Source organism: Eubalaena glacialis, chromosome 19 (assembly GCF_028564815.1).
Source record: "Eubalaena glacialis isolate mEubGla1 chromosome 19, mEubGla1.1.hap2.+ XY, whole genome shotgun sequence".
Lineage (NCBI taxonomy): Eukaryota > Metazoa > Chordata > Mammalia > Artiodactyla > Balaenidae > Eubalaena > Eubalaena glacialis.
This window is the reverse complement of record NC_083734.1, coordinates 30,110,015-30,129,184: the sequence shown is the minus strand read 5'-3', so window position 1 is coordinate 30,129,184 and position 19,170 is coordinate 30,110,015. Positions and strand designations below refer to the sequence as shown.

Genomic DNA, 19,170 nt, shown 5'->3' with positions numbered 1-19,170 from the left:
AGTCAGACACACCCCTCAAGGAACCCCTTGCCACCCCCCACCCACTATCAATGGATTTGAGTTTGTGGTATCCCTCAGGTGCACAGAGGGTTTTAAACCACAGCTTGGGAGCATCAGCTTCCAGGAGAAGGGTGGCAAGATCTGGTCTGCACAGGTTATTGCGGACTTGATATGCCATGCCTGAGTGGGCTTAACCCAGGTGGCAGAAGGAAGCCATTAAAGGGATATAAGCTGAAGGACTGCATAACCAGGTAAAACTTTAGAAAGATTCCTCTGGTGAACATTGAGATGACAAATTCTGGGGGAAGCAAGACACAACTCTTGGAAACAATTTAAGACAGCATTTCCTACTGGTCTTATGTTGTATACTATGTGGGGAATATGACATCTGTGGTCAAATAAGTTCCAAAACCAATTGTTTACTGTATTTCTCCTCTTGGAGGGTCAAAAAGTTCATTAGTATAGTAAAGGCTCTAAGAGTCTTTTTTTATTGAAGTATAGTTGATTTACAATGTTGTGTTAGTTTCAGGTGTAGAGCAAAGTGATTCGGTTATATCAATACATATATATGTATATATCTATATTCTTTTATTTGATTCTTTTCCATTATAGGTTATTACAAGATATTGAATATAGTTCCCTGTGCTATACAGTAAATCCTTATTATCTATTTTATATATGGTAGATATATTTTATATACTGTCCTAATTTATCCCTCCCCCAGCCCCTTCCCCTTTGGTAACCATAAGTTTGTTTTCTACATCTGTTTGTGAGTCTGTTTCTGTTTTGTAAATAAGTTCATTTGGACTATTTTTTAGATTCCACGTATGAGTGATATCATATAATATTTGTCTTTGTCTGACTTACTTCACTTAGTATGATCATCTCTAGGTTGCTGCAAATGACATTGTTTCATTCTTCTTTTTGGCTGAGTAGTATTCCATTGTGTATATATGTATATACCACATCTTCTTTATCCATTCATTTGTTGATGGACACTTAGGTTGCTTCCATGTCATGGATGTTATAAATAGTGCCGTTATGAACATTGGGGTGTGTATCTTTTTGAATTAGAGCTTTTGTCTTTTCTGGATATATGCCCAGGAGTGGGATTGCTGGGTCATATGGTTACTCTATTTTTAGTTTTGGAAGGAACCTCCATACTGTTTTTCCATAGTGGCTGTTATCAGTTTACATTCCCACCAACAGTGTAGGAGGGTTCTATTTTCTCCGTACCCTCTCCAGTATTTATTATTTGTAGATTTTTTGGTGGTGGCAGTTCTGACCAGTGTGAGATGATACCTCATTGATTTGCATTTCTCTAATAATTAGCAATGTTGAGCATCTTTTCATGTGCCTATTGGCCAAATGTATGTCTTTTGATTGGGTTGTTTGTTTTTTTGTTATTGAGTTGTATGAGCTGTTTGTATATTTTAGAAATTAAGCCCTTGTCGGTCACATTGTTTGCAAAGATTTTCTCCCAGTCTGTAGGTTGTCTTTTTGTTTTGTTTATGGTTTACTTTTCTGTGCAAAAGCTTGTAAGTTCGATTAGGTCTCATTTGTTTATTTCTATTGCCTTGGGAGACTGACCTAAGAAAACATTGCTACAATTTACATCAGAGACTGTTTTGCTTATGTTCTCTTCTAGGAGTTTTATGTTGTCATGTCTTATGTTTAAGTCTTTAAGCCATTTTGAGCTTATTTTTGTTTATGGTGTGAGGGAGTGTTCTAACTTCATTGATTTACATGTGACTGTCCAACTTTCCCAGCACCACGTGCTGAAGAGACTGTCTTTTCTCCATTGTATATTCTTGCCTCCTTTGTCAAAGATTACCTGACTGTAGGTGTGGTGTGACCCATGTAGGCGTGACCGTGGGTTTATTTCTGGGCTCTCTATTCAGTTCCATTTATCTGTATGTCCGTTTTTGTGCCGATACCACACTGTTTCATTTACTGTCGCTCTGTAGTATTGTCTGAAGTCTCCAAGGGTTATGCCTCCAGCTTTGTTCTTTTTCCTCAGGATTGCTTTGGCAATTCTGTGTTTCTTGTGGTTCTGTATACATTTTAGGGTTATTTGTTCTAATTTTGTGAAAAATGTTATGGGTAATTTGATAGGGATCACATTAAATCTGTGGATTGCTTTGAGTAGTATGGCCATTTTAACTATATTAATTCTTCCAATCCAAGAACATGTGATATCTTTCCATTTCCTTGAATCATCTTCGATTTATTTTATCAATGTTTTATAGTTCTCAGCATATAAGTCTTTCATCTCCTTGGTTAAGCTTATTCCTAGGTATTTTTTTTTTTTGATGCAATTTTAAACAGTATTTTTTTTTACTTTCCCTTTCTGATATTTCATTGTGAGTGAAAGAAATGCAACAGATTTCTGTGTATTAATCTTGTATCCTGCTACCTTGCTGAATTCATTTATCAGTTTTGATAGTTTTTGTGTGGAGTCTTTAGGGTTTTCTATATAGATATCCTATTGTCCACATATAATGACAGTTTTACCTCTTCTCTTGCAATTTGGATACATTTTATTTCTTTTTTTTTGTCTGATTGCTCTGACTGTGACTTCCAATACTGTGTTGAATAGAAGTGGTGAGAGTAGGCATCCTAGTCTTGTTCCAGAATTTATTGGGAAGGCTTTCAGCTTTTCCCCATTTAGTATTATGTTGGCTGTGGGTTTGTCATAAATGGCTTTTATAATGTTGAGGTATGTTCCCTCTCTGCATGCTTTGGCAAGAGTTTTTATCATGAATGGATGTTGAATTTTATCAAATGCTTTTTCTGCATCTGTTGAGATGATCATGTGGTCTTTGTCTTTTGTTGATGTGGTGTATCACATTGACTGATTTGCATATGTTGAACCATCCTTGTGAGCCTGGGATGAATCCAACTTGATCATGGTATATGATCCTTTTCATGTGTTGTTGGATTTGGTTTGCTAATATTTTGTTGAGGATTTTTGCATCTGTACAAAGAGTCTTTAACCCAAAATTTACAGACTTTTTGACTAAAGAATCTCTATTTGCTAAGTATCTGTTAATATCCTATAGAACATCAGAGTAATATGCATTGAGAAATAAATCAGTATTTTGGATCAGTGGTTTTAAGTATATTATTTTTAAGATATTTTACTTAGGAACGTTATATCATTTTGCTAATGATTCTTATGGTTCCTGGCCTTGGGCAAGTCATTTACTATCATTGGACTTAGTTTCTATATATATAAAATGAAGAGCTAAGATAAGAGCTTAGCTCTTCATTTATACATCTAAGTTATGAGGAGATTAAAAAGAAAATTAATCATAGAGTTCCTATGTAGTAATCCCTTTTTAAAAATCCACAATCGAAGCATTCACAGATATAAATTTTGTGACTCATGATGTTAACAAGCATGTTAAACTAAAATTTAAAAAGTAAATATCAAAGTAAAAGGGTATGTGGCAGATAATATTTTTCAAAAATGGACATGGCAATATTCCTAGTTCCACACAGTCTTCCCAGCCTTTCAGAGCTCTCAAATGAAGTGATAGGATTTTTCTCTCATGTTTTTATCCATCTGTGGCAAACAATCAATCCTTCAGTAAAATGTACACTGAAACATCCCATTCAAATATGTGAATCCAGTTTTATTTGATGCCATCCTGGAGTGCACTGAAATGCCTTTTTGTGTCCAAGTCTTCGGGTACAGATGTTTGGTTGAATTTTGCAAGGATAATGCTGATTTGCTGGTTGCAGTTTTGATGCCAGAGCTTAGGGCTGTGTGTTGCCTTGAATAATAAAGAGACTTGGGCTGTAAATCAACATTAGAACACTACTCATGGCCAATTCAAGTTGAATGGTTCTGGCCCCAGGTCAATTTGTTTATGGAGCCTGTTGAATGTATAACTTTATTTTTCTCTCTTAATGCTTTTTGTTAGTAACAGATAGAGAGCTGGTACAGGGAGCACTGTTTTTAAATTCTTTTGACAGGTATTTGAACTTTTTCTTGTAATCTAAATAACCTCATAAAAGAAAACTGTTTCTCTACTCACAACACTTCAGACACCAGGTCTGAAGTTTTTTCCCTCACATTAAATCATTCTGGCACTAGCTACCCAGAGATAGCACAGACCCCACATGTTAAGAGGCTTAGTCCCGCAAGACTGCCCCCACTTCAGACGCCAATCACAAGTAGCGGGTCCCCAGGTTACCCACACTTCTGTCCCATTTTGGCTACAAATCAAATTGGGGGTCCCCGTGATCCCCTCCTCAGGTTCAGTAATTCGCTAGGATGGCTCACAGAATCCAGGGAAACACTTTACTTACTATTACCAGTTCATTATAAAGGATACAGATGATAGCCAGATGAAGATGTCAAGTGAAAAAATGCACAACCTAAAAGTTTTTTTTTGTTTTTTTTTTTGCTGTGCTGGGTTTTCATAGCGGGCTTCTCTAGTTGTGGCACGCATGCTCCGGAGTGCGTGGGCTCAGTAGTTGTGGCGTGTGGGCTTTTTAGTTGTGGTGCGTGGGTTTAGTTGCCCCACAGCATGTGGGATCTGAGTTCCCTGATCAGGGATCGAACCCGCATCCCCTGCATTGGAAGGTAGATTCTTAACCACTGGACTACGAGGGAAGTCCCTAAAAGTTTTGAATTATGTTTTATTCAGTGGACAAAACTGAAGACTTAAGCCCAGGACACAGCCTCTCAGATAGCTCTAAGGTACTACTCTGAAGAAGCAAGGGAGGAGCCAGGATATATAGGAGTTATTTTTAACAAAGACCAGGTAGTTGGAACATCAAAAGATTACTGTTAATGAAAGAAAACCAGATATCTCAAGTTAAAGAATTTAGTGCTTTTCTATGTTTGCACAGATACAGGACTCTCGGCTCACTGAAGTCATTCCTTTGATATACACCTCAGCTATCTGGGGCCAGCATCCTGTGCTTTCTCATCCTCACTTTCCTCAGGGTACACTCTTGGTGGGTGGCTGCAGAGGCTGACTGCTAGATGGTGGGCATCCTGTTTCTATCTTGAGTTCCTTCAGGGCTCACCATCAGGGAGGCTGTAATGTGATGGCTTGATGGCTGCAACATCCTTTGTTTACTGATATGGCAGGCGACATTTTTTCGTTGTTGACAAAGAATACGTACAGCAAGGTCTGGAAGGGTCCCGAGCACAGGAGCTTCTCTGTCCCTGTGGAGTTGGAGTTCACCACCTTCCCAGCATCTGAATGTGTTCACCACCTAGAAGCTCTCTGAACCCAGTAGTTTAGGGTTTTATAGAGATTCCATTACAGAGGCACGATTTATTTAATCATTGGCCATTGGTGATTAACTCAACCCCCAGTCCCTCTCCCCTTCCTGGAGGTTGCAAGTTTCAACCTTCTAATCACAGGGTTGGTTCCTCTGGCAGCCAGCCCCCATCCTCCAAGAATCACCTCATTAGCATAAACTCAGGCTTGGTTGAAAGGGGCTTCTTATCAGTAACAAAAGATGCTTCTCTCATCCTACTGCTCTGGAAATTCCCAGGGTTTTAGAAGCTCTGTGCTAGGAACTGGGGATGAAGACCAAATATATATTTCTTCTATCACAATATCCTGTCCCACTATGGTCAATCTAAAATAATGTGATGGAATCTAAAAATGAAACCAGCAAAGATAGGCTATGGAGAAATAAAGTAATTCTCTAGTTTGTACTTTTTCAGAGGTTTTCTCACAACTGTGTAAACCAGCGGTCCCCGATGTTTTTGGCACCAGGGACCGGTTTCGTGGAAGGCAATTTTTCCAGGGACTGGGGCTGGTGGGGGGATGGTTTTGGGATGATGCAAGCACATTACATTTATTGTGCACTTTATTTCTATTATTATTACATTGTAATATATAATGAAATAATTATACAACTCACCATAATGCAGAATCAGTGGGAGGCCTGAGCTTGTTTTCACTTGCCACTCACTGATAGGGTTTTGATATGATTCTGCAAGCAGTTGATTTATTATGGTCTCTGTGCAGTCAAACCTCTCTGCTAATGATAATCTGTATTTGCAGCCACTCACCTGCGCTAGCATCACTGCCTCAGCTCCACCTCAGGTAATCAGGCATTAGATTCTCATACAGAGCGGGCAACCTAGATCCCTCGCGTGCGCGGTTCACAGTAGGGTTCGTGCTCCTATGAGAATCTAATGCCGCCACTGATCTGACAGGAGGCAGAGCTCAGGCAGTAACACGAGCGATGGGTTGTGAGCGATGCGGAGCGGCTGTAAATACAGATGAAGCTTCGCTCATTTGCCCGCTGCTCACCTCCTGCTGTGCGGCCCGGTTCCTAACAGGCCACACACCAGTACCAGTCTCTGGCCTGGGGGTTGGGGACCCCTGGTGTAAAATCTACAGATTAGTGGAGTTAGGACCCCCAGATAACGCTGGCTTCCTGCCTAGCTTCCCCATGTAACCGCAGGGGCTTTTGGAGGCTTCAGCATGAGCCTGGTGAGGGGTCATCAGAGTTGGGGTAGTGGGCAAGGTGGGAGGCATTGAGGGCCCAGGAGCATTACAGGGCATACAGAGTTTATCTGTAAAGAAGTACTAAAAGTATCTGAAATCCACTGTGATAGTTGTGAAACAGACACTGTTTTTTCCCCAAACTAGCTAATAACCACTTTTTTTCTTTTAGCTTGTTAAAATAATTTACCTCCTCTTCCCCAAACCCCTTTGAAATGACAGACAAAATATGAAAATAAGAATAAATTCCAAGGATTACAGGAGAGCCTAGACAGACCATCAGGGGACCAGAAGAGTGAGAATATTCAGAGTCCAGTAATGTAGGTGGGATCAGCCAACTGAGGTACACACAGCCCCAGGAGAAAGAGACCCTTACAGTGTGACTTTCCTCAGAAGAAGCCTATAGTAACCTCAGAATCAGAGTAAGATTGGATGGGCCTTAGGCAGTCACGTGGACATGAGTCTGTCTTCTGCTGTCCCAGCACTATACCCTCCAGGCGCAGGGAACTTCCAGTGTCACTAATAAGACCAGAGAAAAAGGACTTCAAATAACTTGTGGTTTCCAAGAGAACATGGGACCTCAGCAGTCAGAAGAAAAAAGAAACACACTCACTAGGGTTTTTAAACTTTGAAGGCAGAGGGTCTCATCCCTAGAGATGATAATGCAGAAAGGCTGTTAGAATTCTCAGGAAGAATATGTAGTTTCCTTCTCTCCCTCCAAAGGCGAGGCTTCTCCTTCTCCTTGCCATTTTCCTTTGTGGGGCTGAGCTGCTTTTTCTAACTTTTTAACTTATATAACAAAAGGAAAACTTTGTTTTTTGTACTACTCACAACCAGCGCTTCTGACACCAAATGTATGGGTTTTTTTGCCCACACTGACTGATTCTCTGATGCCAGCTGGGTGTCTTAAAATTAAATTCAATTCTGACGTTAAGTACCCAGAGTTAGCATCAGATCCCACAGGTTAAGGGCTCGGTCCCACAAGGCTGCCCCACTTCAGATGCCCTTTGCAAGTTTAAGTCTCCCATACTTCTGACCAACAGGCTATAAACCGGGGGTTCCCACAACCCTTTCCTCAGGTTTGATAATTTGCGTGAATGGCTCACAGAACTCAAGGAGACAATTACTTATATTTACTGGTTTGTTATAAAGGATGTTACAAAGGATGCAGATGAAAAGCCAGGTGAAGAGGTACAAAGGGTGAGGTCTAGAAGGGTCCCAAACACTGAAGCTTCTGTCCCTATGGAGTTGAGGTGCACCCCCGTCCCAGCACATGGGTATGTTCACCAACTGGAAGCCCTCTGAACCCCAAAGTTTATGAATTTTTATGGAGGCTTCATCAAGTAGGCATGATCAATTAACTCTCATCTCCAGCCTCCCTTCCATACTCGGAGGATGGAGGATAGGGCTAAAAGTTCCAAGCTTCTAATCATGTTTTAGTCTTTCTGTTGACCAGCCCCCATCCAGGAGCCCATCAAGAGTTGCCTCATCAGAACAAAAGATGCTCCTATCACCCGGGAAGTTCCAAGGGATTTAGGGACTCTGTCAGCACTGGGGGGCAAAGATCAATATGTATATTTCTTATTTCGTATATAGGTCGTAGCCATTCAGATGTCCCAGCTGCATCTCAGTACCTTGTTCGGGCCCCAGGCTTTGTCTCCTGCCTCTCAGGGTTATTAGAGATTGACAGATGGGTGCCTTTCGGGCCCTTGTGCCTTTATTGCCTCTCATATCTTTGGATCCTATTTGGATTTAGCCTTTGAGGACTTCTCATGCTTTCTTGAAAGTTTAGGCATGCACATTAAAATATTTTTATATTGTATCCAATATTTTTAGGTATTTTGTTGTCAAAAATATTTTCAGGATATTGAGTACAGTGCTGTGTTGAAAATCAAGAACTATATAGCTTTTTTTCTTTAATTGAGGTAAAATTCACATAACATTAATAAAAATGTTAAAACATTTTAAAACATAAACATTAAATTTTATGTTAAAACATAAAATTAATCATTTTAAAGTTTACAGTTTAAAGTGTACAATTTAGTGGAATTCATGTTCACAGTGTAGCCATTTCCTCTATTTAGTTCCAAAACATTTTCATCATCCCCAAAGGAAACCCTATACCCATTAAGCAGTCTCTCCCCCTTCCTGTCTTTGCCCAGTCCCAGGCAACCAGTTATCTGCTTTCTCTTTCTGTGTATTTATTTACCTATTCTGAACATTTCATATAAATGGAATCATAAAATATGATTCTTTCACTTACTATAATGTTTTCAAGGTTCAACCATGCTGTAGCACATTTTATGGCCCAGTATTCCATTGTATGGGTATACTATATTTTATTTATTTATTTACTTATTAGTTGATGGACATTTGAGTTGTTTCTACCTTTTGGCTATTGTGAATAGCTGCTGTGAACATTCATGTATAAGTTTTTGTTTGAATACTTATGTTCTTTTGAGTATATACCTCAGAGTAGCATCACTAGGTCATATAGAAACTCGATGTTTAACTTTTTGAGGAACTGCCAAACTTTTTTCCACAGTGGCTGTACCATTTTACATTCCCACCAGCAACATACAGGGTTTCAGTTTCTCCACTTCCTTGCCAACACTTGTGGTTTTCTGGAGTTTTTTAGCTACGTAGTAGGTGTGAAGTGGTATCTCACTATAGTTTTGATTTGCGTTTCCCTAATGACTAATGATATTGAGCATCTCTATAGCTTTCTAAAAGGTAGACCAGATCATGTTGTTCTTTGCTGGAAACCCTCCAGTGGCTTCCCATTACACTTGGAATAAAACCCAACTTTCTTACTCTGGCCACAAACCCTCTCCCAGTCTGCTCCTGCCCACCTTTCCTTCCATAGCTCATGTGTCCTCGGTCCAGCCACAGCGACCACCTTCCTATTCCCTGGACACACTGAGTTCGTTCTTGTCGGGGAGCTGTTTTACCTTTGACTCTCATGCTTCCCCTGTCTTCTAATGGCAAGCTTTTTCTCATCATTCCAACTTAGTATGTTACAAACCTCCTCGGAGGGGTCTTCACTGGCTCCCCAGTCTAAAGTCAGCACTTTCTTTTTCACCCCCTTTTCATTCTCTGCCCAGCACACTGATGCTTTTCCTGCATGTTTGTGCAGCTGTCTTTGCCTTCTAGAATGGATGCTTCACAGGCTTGTCCTGTTTACTGCTCAGGTTCTGCTCCCAGAGCAGTGCTGCACAATGTAATCATTCAACAAAAGTATCTTTAATAAATTAATGGATTTTTCCTTGATTTTATGTGGTTTAAAATTAAAATCTTGGGACTTCCCTGATGGCACAGCAGTTAAGAATCTGCTTGCCAATGCAGGGGACACGGGTTCGATCCCTGGTCCGGGAAGTTCCCACATGCTGCGGAGCAACTAAGCCCGTGCACCACAACTACTGAGCCTGTGCTCTAGAGCCTGCAAGCTACAACTACTGAGCCCGCATGCCACAGCTACTGAAGCCCGTGCGCCTAGAGCCTGTGCTCCGCAACAAGAGAAGCCACTTCAATGAGAAGCCTGTGCACCGCAACGAAGAGTAGCCCCCACTCGCTGCAACTAGAGAAAGCCCGTGCGCAGCAACGAAGACCCAATGCAGCCAAAATTAATTAATTAATTAATTAATTAATTAAAAAAATAAAATTAAAATCTTTATCCTTGGTATCAGAGATTTTCCCTTCATTTATCTTTTTCAGTTATATGGCTGGTTGTCCAAATAACATTTAGTAACAATTTATACCTTCTCCACTGATTTCAAATACCTCTTTATCATATTCTATATTCTAATGCAAGGATGTCTTTCCAGAGGCTGTTCTCTTGGTTTGATCTGTTTGTCTATCCCTGTGTTGGTATCGTACTATTTAAATTGCTCTGTTTTAATGCCTTTTAGGGCTTATCAGTGAAACAGATGGCATGCTCCATTTGGGTAATTTGAAAAGAATTTAATCAAGGTACTGTTTATTTAGTGAGATACCACAGGGCTCAGAGAAACCACAGGAGCAAGTTTGTTACCCTGGGCTATTAGCTAATACCCCTAGGCATAAATAGGCAAGAAGAAACTTTTGCCAGAACCCAGTGGACAGAATATGAGGAAGGCAGCCTTGAGAGTAGTGGTGCCTTTGGTGGAAGGAATGAAGATAATAAATATCCAGACCGCACTCTCCTTCGCCCTCCCATTTCCTCCCTGTGCATCCTGTGGGCTGAACCCAGTCAAAAGCTAGAGGGCAGGGGACCTGGTGGTATGCCCGCTACAGGCCAGCCCCCAGGGCACACAGCGGGGCAGAGAGTATGGATGGTGGATCTGGAAGGCAAAAGAAAGGTGTGCAGCTGGTAGGAAAAGTCTCTGCTCAAAAATTTCTCGGCTCTTCTTGTACGTATACTTTACCAGTGATCACAGTCTTAAATGCAGTTTGTTAACATTAAAAGCATTTCCTGTTTTGTCTGTTGGCACATACCTTCTGGCAGCTGTTCTGTTTATTTGAAATGCGTTGTCTGTTTCCTTCTGTCTGAAATCTGGTATACTTATTTGGAATCCCCTGTCTGTTCCTCTGATCCGTGCCGAGCGGTTAGATCCCGAAGCCCTGCTTATTCTCAGAGCTCCTTTCTCTTTGTTAGATTCTTAAGCAATAAAACTATTTTGGTGAAAGACACCTTTCCCAACCACTATGTTGCTCCTGGACTTTGAACTTCATTAGGGGCAGAGACAGGATTTCTTTCAGCTTGCCAGAGTGGTGTGAGAAGATTCTGAGGCCACATCTAGTCTAATGAGTGTTGCGATGAGTTAAAAGTATCTGTTCTGGTCACAGTAATGAAATGTTGCTGCATGTTCTTGCATTTGCTTTCTAGGCGTTGTGTACTGGTCTCTGAATCACCTTACTCTTACCTTGAGTGGCTCACCTCCCATTTTAGTCTTGTTTTTGCCTAGACGCAGTAGGACAATGAAAGAAGAGGATGTTTTAGTCTTCTGTAGAATAAAGTGAGCTCCAATTTTGAAAGCACAAGTAGAAAAAGCCTTACTCTAACTTATTAGAGAAGTTTCAAATCATGTGGATCTAAAATTTGGTCCTGTGAGAATAATTGGTAACCAGTTGAGAAAAAAAACCTGAGAGTAAAATAAAAAGTCATCTGCCCTGACAGCTCTTACTGTCTTTCCCATTCAGAGACTTATAAGGTGTTAAGAGTGGAAGGGACTTTCAATGCCATTAAGACCATCTCCCTTTACAGATGAGGCTACATATTCAGAAAGGGAATGATTTGTCCACACAGTGGCAAGTGAGTGATGGAGCTGGAGTGGGAACCTTGTCCTCCTGAGGCTGCGTTCTATCCAGTATAGCACTTGTTGCTCATTTTGAACCCAGGACTGACTTTCTAGCATAGGTGGCTAACTTATTGTCTGTTCATGTGGGTATATATTAGCTCCTGAGCTAGAGTGGAAGCAACTTGGAGGCAGTAACCAAGACCTCTACTTTTATTTTTATTTATTTATTTTTGGCTGTATTGGGTCTTCGTTTCTGTGCGAGGGCTTTCTCTAGTTGCGGCAAGCGGGGGCCACTCTTCATCGCGGTGCGCGGGCCTCTCACTATCGTGGCCTCTCTTGTTGCAGAGCACAGGCTCCAGACGCGCAGGCTCAGTAGTTGTGGCTCACGGGCCCAGCTGCCCCGTGGCATGTGGGATCTTCCCACCAGGGCTCAAACCCGTGTCCCCTGCATTAGCAGGCAGATTCTCAACCACTGCACCACCAGAGAAGCCCCAAGACCTCTACTTTTAAATCCATACAACTATGCACATTTAGAGTGTATGTTTTGTGCACTAAGTGAGCTTATCAAATGTCTGTTAAGTTGAATAGATTGATTCTCTGTTGAAGAATTAATGATTTAGGTCAGAAGAAGGGCTAAGGAGTTACTGAAGATGTTTACAATATTTAGTTGGGAAAAAGAGTTGGAAGTTGATGATTTTCTGGAGGATTATGTTAACAGTTAACTTGTCATTCATTCAACAGAGGCCTGTAAAAGAAAGAAGAAACTATATGAGCAAGTTATGCTGAGGAATGTTTGGTTTCAGGGTGAGCGGGGGCAGTTTTGGTTTTGAGTATATAGGAACTTTCTCGGGGTCTCTTGCTATCTTGGTAGGAGGTCCTGGGAGAGAGGAGATGTGTAATAGCAGTAGTGCCAGACGTATTATTTCCAGAGAAGGCTGTTAAGCAAACACATTTCTTCCTGTTATTACTTTTTCAAGGGATATGTTCAGATACTTTTGTTTTTCCTTTTATTGAGTTGCCCTGTGTTGGTGAATGTGGGACAATCGCAGTTGAAGTTGAAAGTGTGGAAGAATCTTCTTCCTCAATTCCTGAATGCTCTGAGAAAGAGTGGGAACCATCTGGATGTCAGAAGAGGAAGCTCTTAATGAGCTCCTTTTTGTTTTGCTCCAAAGACTTTTGAATTGATTGTTAGAATCACTTTAGCTCAGAAGCCTGCCTGGGCTTTGATATGGTGTAAAGGGAGGCGATTCCAGGGCCTCTGTGATGGGCATATGCACCAGCAGCTGTTCCTCCGTATTTTAACTCGTGCCCCCTTGCTCCCCACATCCACAGCCCTGCAGGTGCCTGCTGTGGGGAACTTCTGACCCATCCTTTTGGTCCATGGTACTTGATCTGTGCTGTTTCCAGGTGGCTTGGCCCTCCTCTGAGACAGACATCAATTGCAAAGATCAGAGTGGGCTGGCTTTTGAAGAGGTTTTTCAAATTCTGCTTTGCAAACCTGCTGAGAAATGTGGTGCTTCTTTCATGTTTCCATTCCATCTGTCTCTTGAGAGGGCAAAGGGACAGTCTTCATGTGACCGGGGGCTGTTGATGTTGGCTACAAATTCATTTCAAATTACTTTCTACATTTTTGTCACAGGCATCTAACAGCCATTGTATTTCCTTGATCTTGACATTGTTCTAGCCTGTACACTAACGCAGAACAGAGGCAGAGTTCTCGTTCATCATGGGGTTATAACCAAATGCTTCTTAGTTTTTTCCTTTTTAAAAAAAAAAAAAATTATTTATTTATTTAGGCTGCACCGGGTCTTAGTTGCGACATGCAGACTTCTTAGTTGCGGCATGCATGCCGGATCTATTTCCGTGACCAGGGATCGAACCCAGGCCCCCTGCATTGGGAGCGCAGAGTCTTACCAACTGGACCACCAGGGAAGTCCCAGGAATGTATAATATTAGTTTGCTAGTTAAGCTGCTAGTGACACCTCCTTAGGCAACCATAATACATTCATTGACTACCCTGTATGCCGTACGTGGGTTTCAACTGCATCATTTTCTATTCTAACAACAACCCTATAAGATGGTTTTTATCCTTGTTTTATAGATAAAAAAGTAAACTGAGGCTAAGTTTTAACCAAATGCCATATCAGGTATGTAGATGGGAGAGACCTTAGGTCCACTGAGTCTAAAGTCTTTTCTCTTTGTGCTCTACCAGGGGACCATAAGTGACTCAAATTTAGCAACTACCTGACTTCGTTTTACTAGGATATGGCCACACCCATTTGTTTACATATTGTCTGTGGTTACTCTCACCTTGGCAGAGTTGGGTAGTTGCAACACAGGCTTTGTGGCCTACAAAGCAGAAAATATTTAATATCTGGACCTTTAAGAAAAAGTTTGCCAACTGCTGCAGACAGTGACCACATCATCAGGAACCGGGACAGTTTTTCTGGTTGCACAATGCGAGTATGAAAACCTAGAGTCTGTCATCTGTCTGTCTCACTTTTTTTTTTTCCTTTCCCTTTTCTTCTGTCTTCTAAATACTTTTGTTAAGATTTTGTGGAGGTATGGTAGCCTTTACCTCTGAGTCTAAATGCCAGCTAGTAGTGGTTTGATTTATTTATTTAGAGATTTCCTGTTGGAAATCTTGTGATAGATTGTTTGAGATTCTAAATGGTTTTGTGAAGTGTAAGTTTTTCAGCAGGTGTGTCTTTCTTTTTTTTTTTTTTAGGTCTGTCTTTCTTGAGGGAAAAGATCAGATAATGTAATAGTGCTATGATTTAGCAAGTTCTGCTGCTTTCATTTTGAAAGGGGAGCTTCCCTGTGTTCTTGCCTGATGTTAATGTATTATTACATGGACAAATTCTAGCCAGGGTGGGTTTGAAGGAATATTAATACCAGTTTTATGCTCCTCAGGCTTACTGGAGGTGTGCCTAAGAGAAAGTAAGTTGTAAGATAGCAGTTCTCAAATATCAGTGTACATAAGAAACACTTGGAGATGCTTGTTAAAAAATGTAAATTCCCAAACTCTCAGCCTAGGCAATTCTGAATCAGTAGGTCAGCTGTAGGTGCCTCTGATGCTTATGAGAAAAAGCTGGTTTGGGGAGTGGAGTCTTGTGTAATACAGTGATTCCAGGCAGTCCAAATAAAAATGGCATTGATGACTAGTTTTTTAATCCTGCTTCAGTTTACCTTGGAATGTGATGTTGTAACTATAAACGTTACATGTTTAAGTAAAGCATAATAAGAAAATTATACTGCTATAAATGCATTTTAACTACTTCTTTCTTCTATTACCACAAATAACAACAATAGCATTTTATGTTTTCTGTAGTGCTTTATAGTTATATAGTTCCTCATTATACACATCTCATTTGATTTTCTGTCACCCCTTGAGGTAGATGTGTCAAGTAGTATATTTTTCACTTGTCAAGTGAGTAAACAGACTTAGAAAACAAGTGATTTTTTTTTTCCTAACACAGCACAGCTAATAAGTAGTAAACCTAGAATTCCTGTACACCACTTCTGATTTCTAGTCCAGCATTACATGCAATGTACGTTCTTGTCCTTATGATGCCTATTTTGATTTTTAGAGGAAAATATTGTTCTGATATCCTTCATAGAGAAAGGATGAGCTGCCCACAGTTAAATACTTTGGTAATCTCCCATAGGTAACTCAGTGTGGGGGTGGTCACAGTAGTATACAGATGGGCAAATCAGTTGTTTTTTTTAGCATGGAAGAAGAAATCTCTCTCCTTCTTTGACAGAAACTTCATAAGACAGGTCGGGAGATGCAGGAGAGGATCATGGACCTGCTCGTGGTGGTGGAGAATGAAGATGTCACTGTTGAGCTAATTCAGGTGAACGAGGATTTGAATAACGCCATCCTTGGATATGAGAGGTGAGCAGTGGCACGCCGTCTCCGACCCTCCTCCAGTGCTAGTTTAACCTCCAGGTACTCGGTTCTTAGAGTGCCTACAGGTGAGCACTCAGAAAGATCAGGAACAAGTTCTGGGCATGGCCGCCTTCCTCCCAAGATAGGGAGTCCTGGTCCTGCTCTTCTGGGAGTGTGTGATATGGCTTGCAGCAATGAGCGTGTGCCTGAGCAGTGTGAGGGGCATTCATGGGCAGTGTAAGCAATGCTCACGTACTGCCCTGGGAGCAGGGCCTGGATCTTAATCACGGAATGTTGTCTGCACTGAGCACATCGTAAGCTCTCAAATAGACCAATGCTATAAACGAAGCGTCGTAGTGAAAGTGAGGTTTACCCTAAGTTTGAGGTGGAGAACAACATGGAAATGGTACAGAGAAGAGAGGAGAATATTTATATGGAGAAAATAGTCTACGCAAAACCAGAGTAGCCAGTGAGGATAATCTGTATATGAATACAGATTTTTTTTCTAAATTCCGTTCAGAAAAGTATGAAGGCAAAAATTTTAAATACAGTCATCCCTTGATATCTGTAGGGGATTGTTTCCAGGAACCCCCCCAAGGATACCAAAATCCACAGATGCTCAAGCCCTTTATGTAAAATAGTGTAGTATTTGCATATAACCTATGCACATCCTCCTGTACACTTTAAATCATCTCTAGATTACTTATAATACCTAGTAAATGTAAATGCTATGTAAATAGATGCTGGTTCATGGCAAATTCAAGTTTCCTTTTTAGAACTGTCTGGAATTTTTCTTTTTCCAATATTTTCAATCTGAGGTTGGTTGAATCCTCAGATGCGGAACCCGCAGATACAGAACCTGTGGATACGGGGGTCGACTGTACTCATAATCTTGTTTCTAACATTTTAGTTTTTTTCTAAACTTTTTTATAGTTGTGATCATATAAAGAACGTATACTTTTGTTTCTCCCTTGATTTTCTTTGCTCTAAAACCAGTATTTGTGTATCCTATGTTCTTAAATGCTTTGGCTAAACCATTATTTTTTTTTTTTTTAATAAATTCTATTTATTTATTTTTATATTTATTTTTGGCTGTGTTGGGTCTTCGTTTCTGTGCGAGGGCTTTCTCTAGTTGCGGCAAGCGGGGGCCACTCTTCATCGCGGTGCGCGGACCTCTTCACTATTGCGGCCTCTCTTGTTGCGGAGCACAGGCTCCAGACGCGCAGGCTCAGTAGTTGTAGCTCACGGGCCTAGTTGCCCCGCGGCATGTGGGATCTTCCCAGACCAGGGCTCGAACCCATGTCCCCTACATTAGCAGGCAGATTCTCAACCACTGCGCCACCAGGGAAGCCCTAAACCATTTTTTTTAATAGCTGCATAATGGTCCATGTTTCTCACAGTTCACTTATTAGGCATTTAAGTTGTTTCCAAGTCATTTATTCATACATCAAAGTAATAGTCTTATAATCTATTGTAATCTATAGTCAAGCCTATAGTCAGGAAAACACCTTCAATCATATATATAAATATACACACTTGGAAAGTGAAATAAATGCAGTGAATAGGAGGTCTATTTGGTGAGAATAACAGCCAGACCTAATCCAGGTCAGAAAAAGGACAGGAAGGCTTCTATGAGGAAGTACCATTTAAGCTGGGAACTATGGGATGAGGAGGAGTTGACTAAACCAGGAGCAGGTAAGAGCACATACGGTTGTGAAGCTATGGGAAGGTACAACAGGCCTGGGGAGAGAGCCGGCACCTAGAATCTGGCCCCAAAGAGCGGCAGCATGCTTCGATTGACAGGTGGCTTTCTCCTCAGTCTTAACGAAAAGTGCTATATACAAACATAGCTTTAGGCAAGTCTCCTGGTCTCTTTCCAAACCTATACCTAGGCCTTCCTAGCATAGAAAGTCTGGAGTCTCTGAGATCCCCAAACTTTTTCTAGATCCTTGTTTCAAATAGGAGTTGTATTGGCATTTTGGGTAGGGCAGTTTTCCCTTATGTGGCCCCTACCTGCTAAATATCAGAGGTTTTCCTCCGAGTTACAGTGACATTTCAAGACACCCTTAGGGGAGCCATTTCTGTCGAGAATTCCCTGGAATTAGTGGCCATATTTCCCACCAACAGATGAAGAATGGGACCAGTGTGACATAAGGGAAGGAGGTGAACAGGTCCAGATTCAAATCTTGCTGATGATTTTGGACAAATTGCTTAACTTTTTTAAGATTTGGGTTTTTTCCTATTTATTAAAGAGGATAATACTACCTATTTGGAGAGGGTTTGTTTATTTTATTTGTTTCTAAGAATTAAATGCCATAATGTATATTAAAGCACCTAGCTGGGTGCTAGCACATTAAATATTAATTTCTTGTCATCCTCCTCTTCTTGTCCCAGTGAGCCTTTTAATTTATTGTCTAGACTTTTTTCCCCACTCATCGTGAATGAACCAAGAGAATCAGGGAAGTAAAACCCACAGCTGCGAAATAAGTTCTTTCCCTCACTGTCTCACTGTCAAGGAGAGCGGCCATTCTGTGAAGAGGCGACAGGGCACCAAGGGAGGGATGTGAGCCCTGTGACCACGTTCCCTTACCCCTGAGCAAACCTTGCCCTTCGGTTTTTTTTGTTTTTTTTTTTGTTCTTTGTTTTTTGGGGGGGGTGGTTTGGTATAAATCTTTGTAAATGGGAAGATATCTAAGGAAAACCATATGGTTTTCAGTAGAGTGCTGACTCATGGTTTTCATTTTGGTTTCATTTCATTATGGTTTCTATTACAAACCATAAGACCACTTACTAAAAGCTTCCTCCAAGGGGGAATGTGTGTTTATCTGGTCTCAATATCAGGAGATTGGATTATTTCTGTGAACAGCTTTTTCTGATTCAGCTTTGAACCAGGGCTGCGTTCCTTTTTGGAGGCTCTAGAGGAAAATCTTTTCCTTAACTTGTGCAACTTATGCCACTTTCCTAGGCTCCTGACCCCTTTCCTCCATCTTCAAAGCCAACGTTGTCTGGTCGGGTCCTTCTCACATCGTATCCCTCTTGCATCCTTCTTCTGCCTCCCTCGTCCACATTTAAGAACCTTTGTGATTACATTGGGCTCATCTGTGTGGTCCAGGATAATCTCCCTATTAAAGTCCACTCACTAGCAATCCACTCCATATGCCATCTAACCTAATATATTCACTGTTCCATTGATTAGGATGTGGATACCTTGGCAGGGGAATCATCCTGCTTACCATGCTTATCACAGTCTGCCCTCTGTTCCCTGAAGATTCACATCCATCCCACAGGCAAAATACATTCACCCTATTCCAAAATCCCCAGAAGTCTCCACTCATTACATCCAGGGAATAGTTGTGCAAGTAAGGAAACAGAAATTGTTACTCAAGGCTTGATTTGTGAAGGTTGTTCATACCTTGCACATAACTAGCTAGCATGCAAGAAGCCAATACCATGAGTAGATGGAAGAAGCAGCACGTGTGTTAGAAAGGGGAAAATCCTTAAACCTAAGCCATGTTTT

The 19,170-nt window shown here is 41.1% G+C and overlaps 1 protein-coding gene across 3 annotated transcripts in view; it reads left to right on the top strand.

Annotated features, from left to right (window-relative positions):
• Window positions 1–19,170, top strand: part of TOM1L1 (target of myb1 like 1 membrane trafficking protein) — a 54,002-nt gene that overhangs the window by 17,421 nt on the left and 17,411 nt on the right. For all 3 annotated transcript variants that reach the window (XM_061176626.1, XM_061176625.1, XM_061176627.1), the window contains one exon: window positions 15,526–15,659. In XM_061176626.1, coding sequence (XP_061032609.1) covers window positions 15,526–15,659 — 134 coding nt within the window. The remainder of the gene's footprint in view (window positions 1–15,525; window positions 15,660–19,170) is intronic.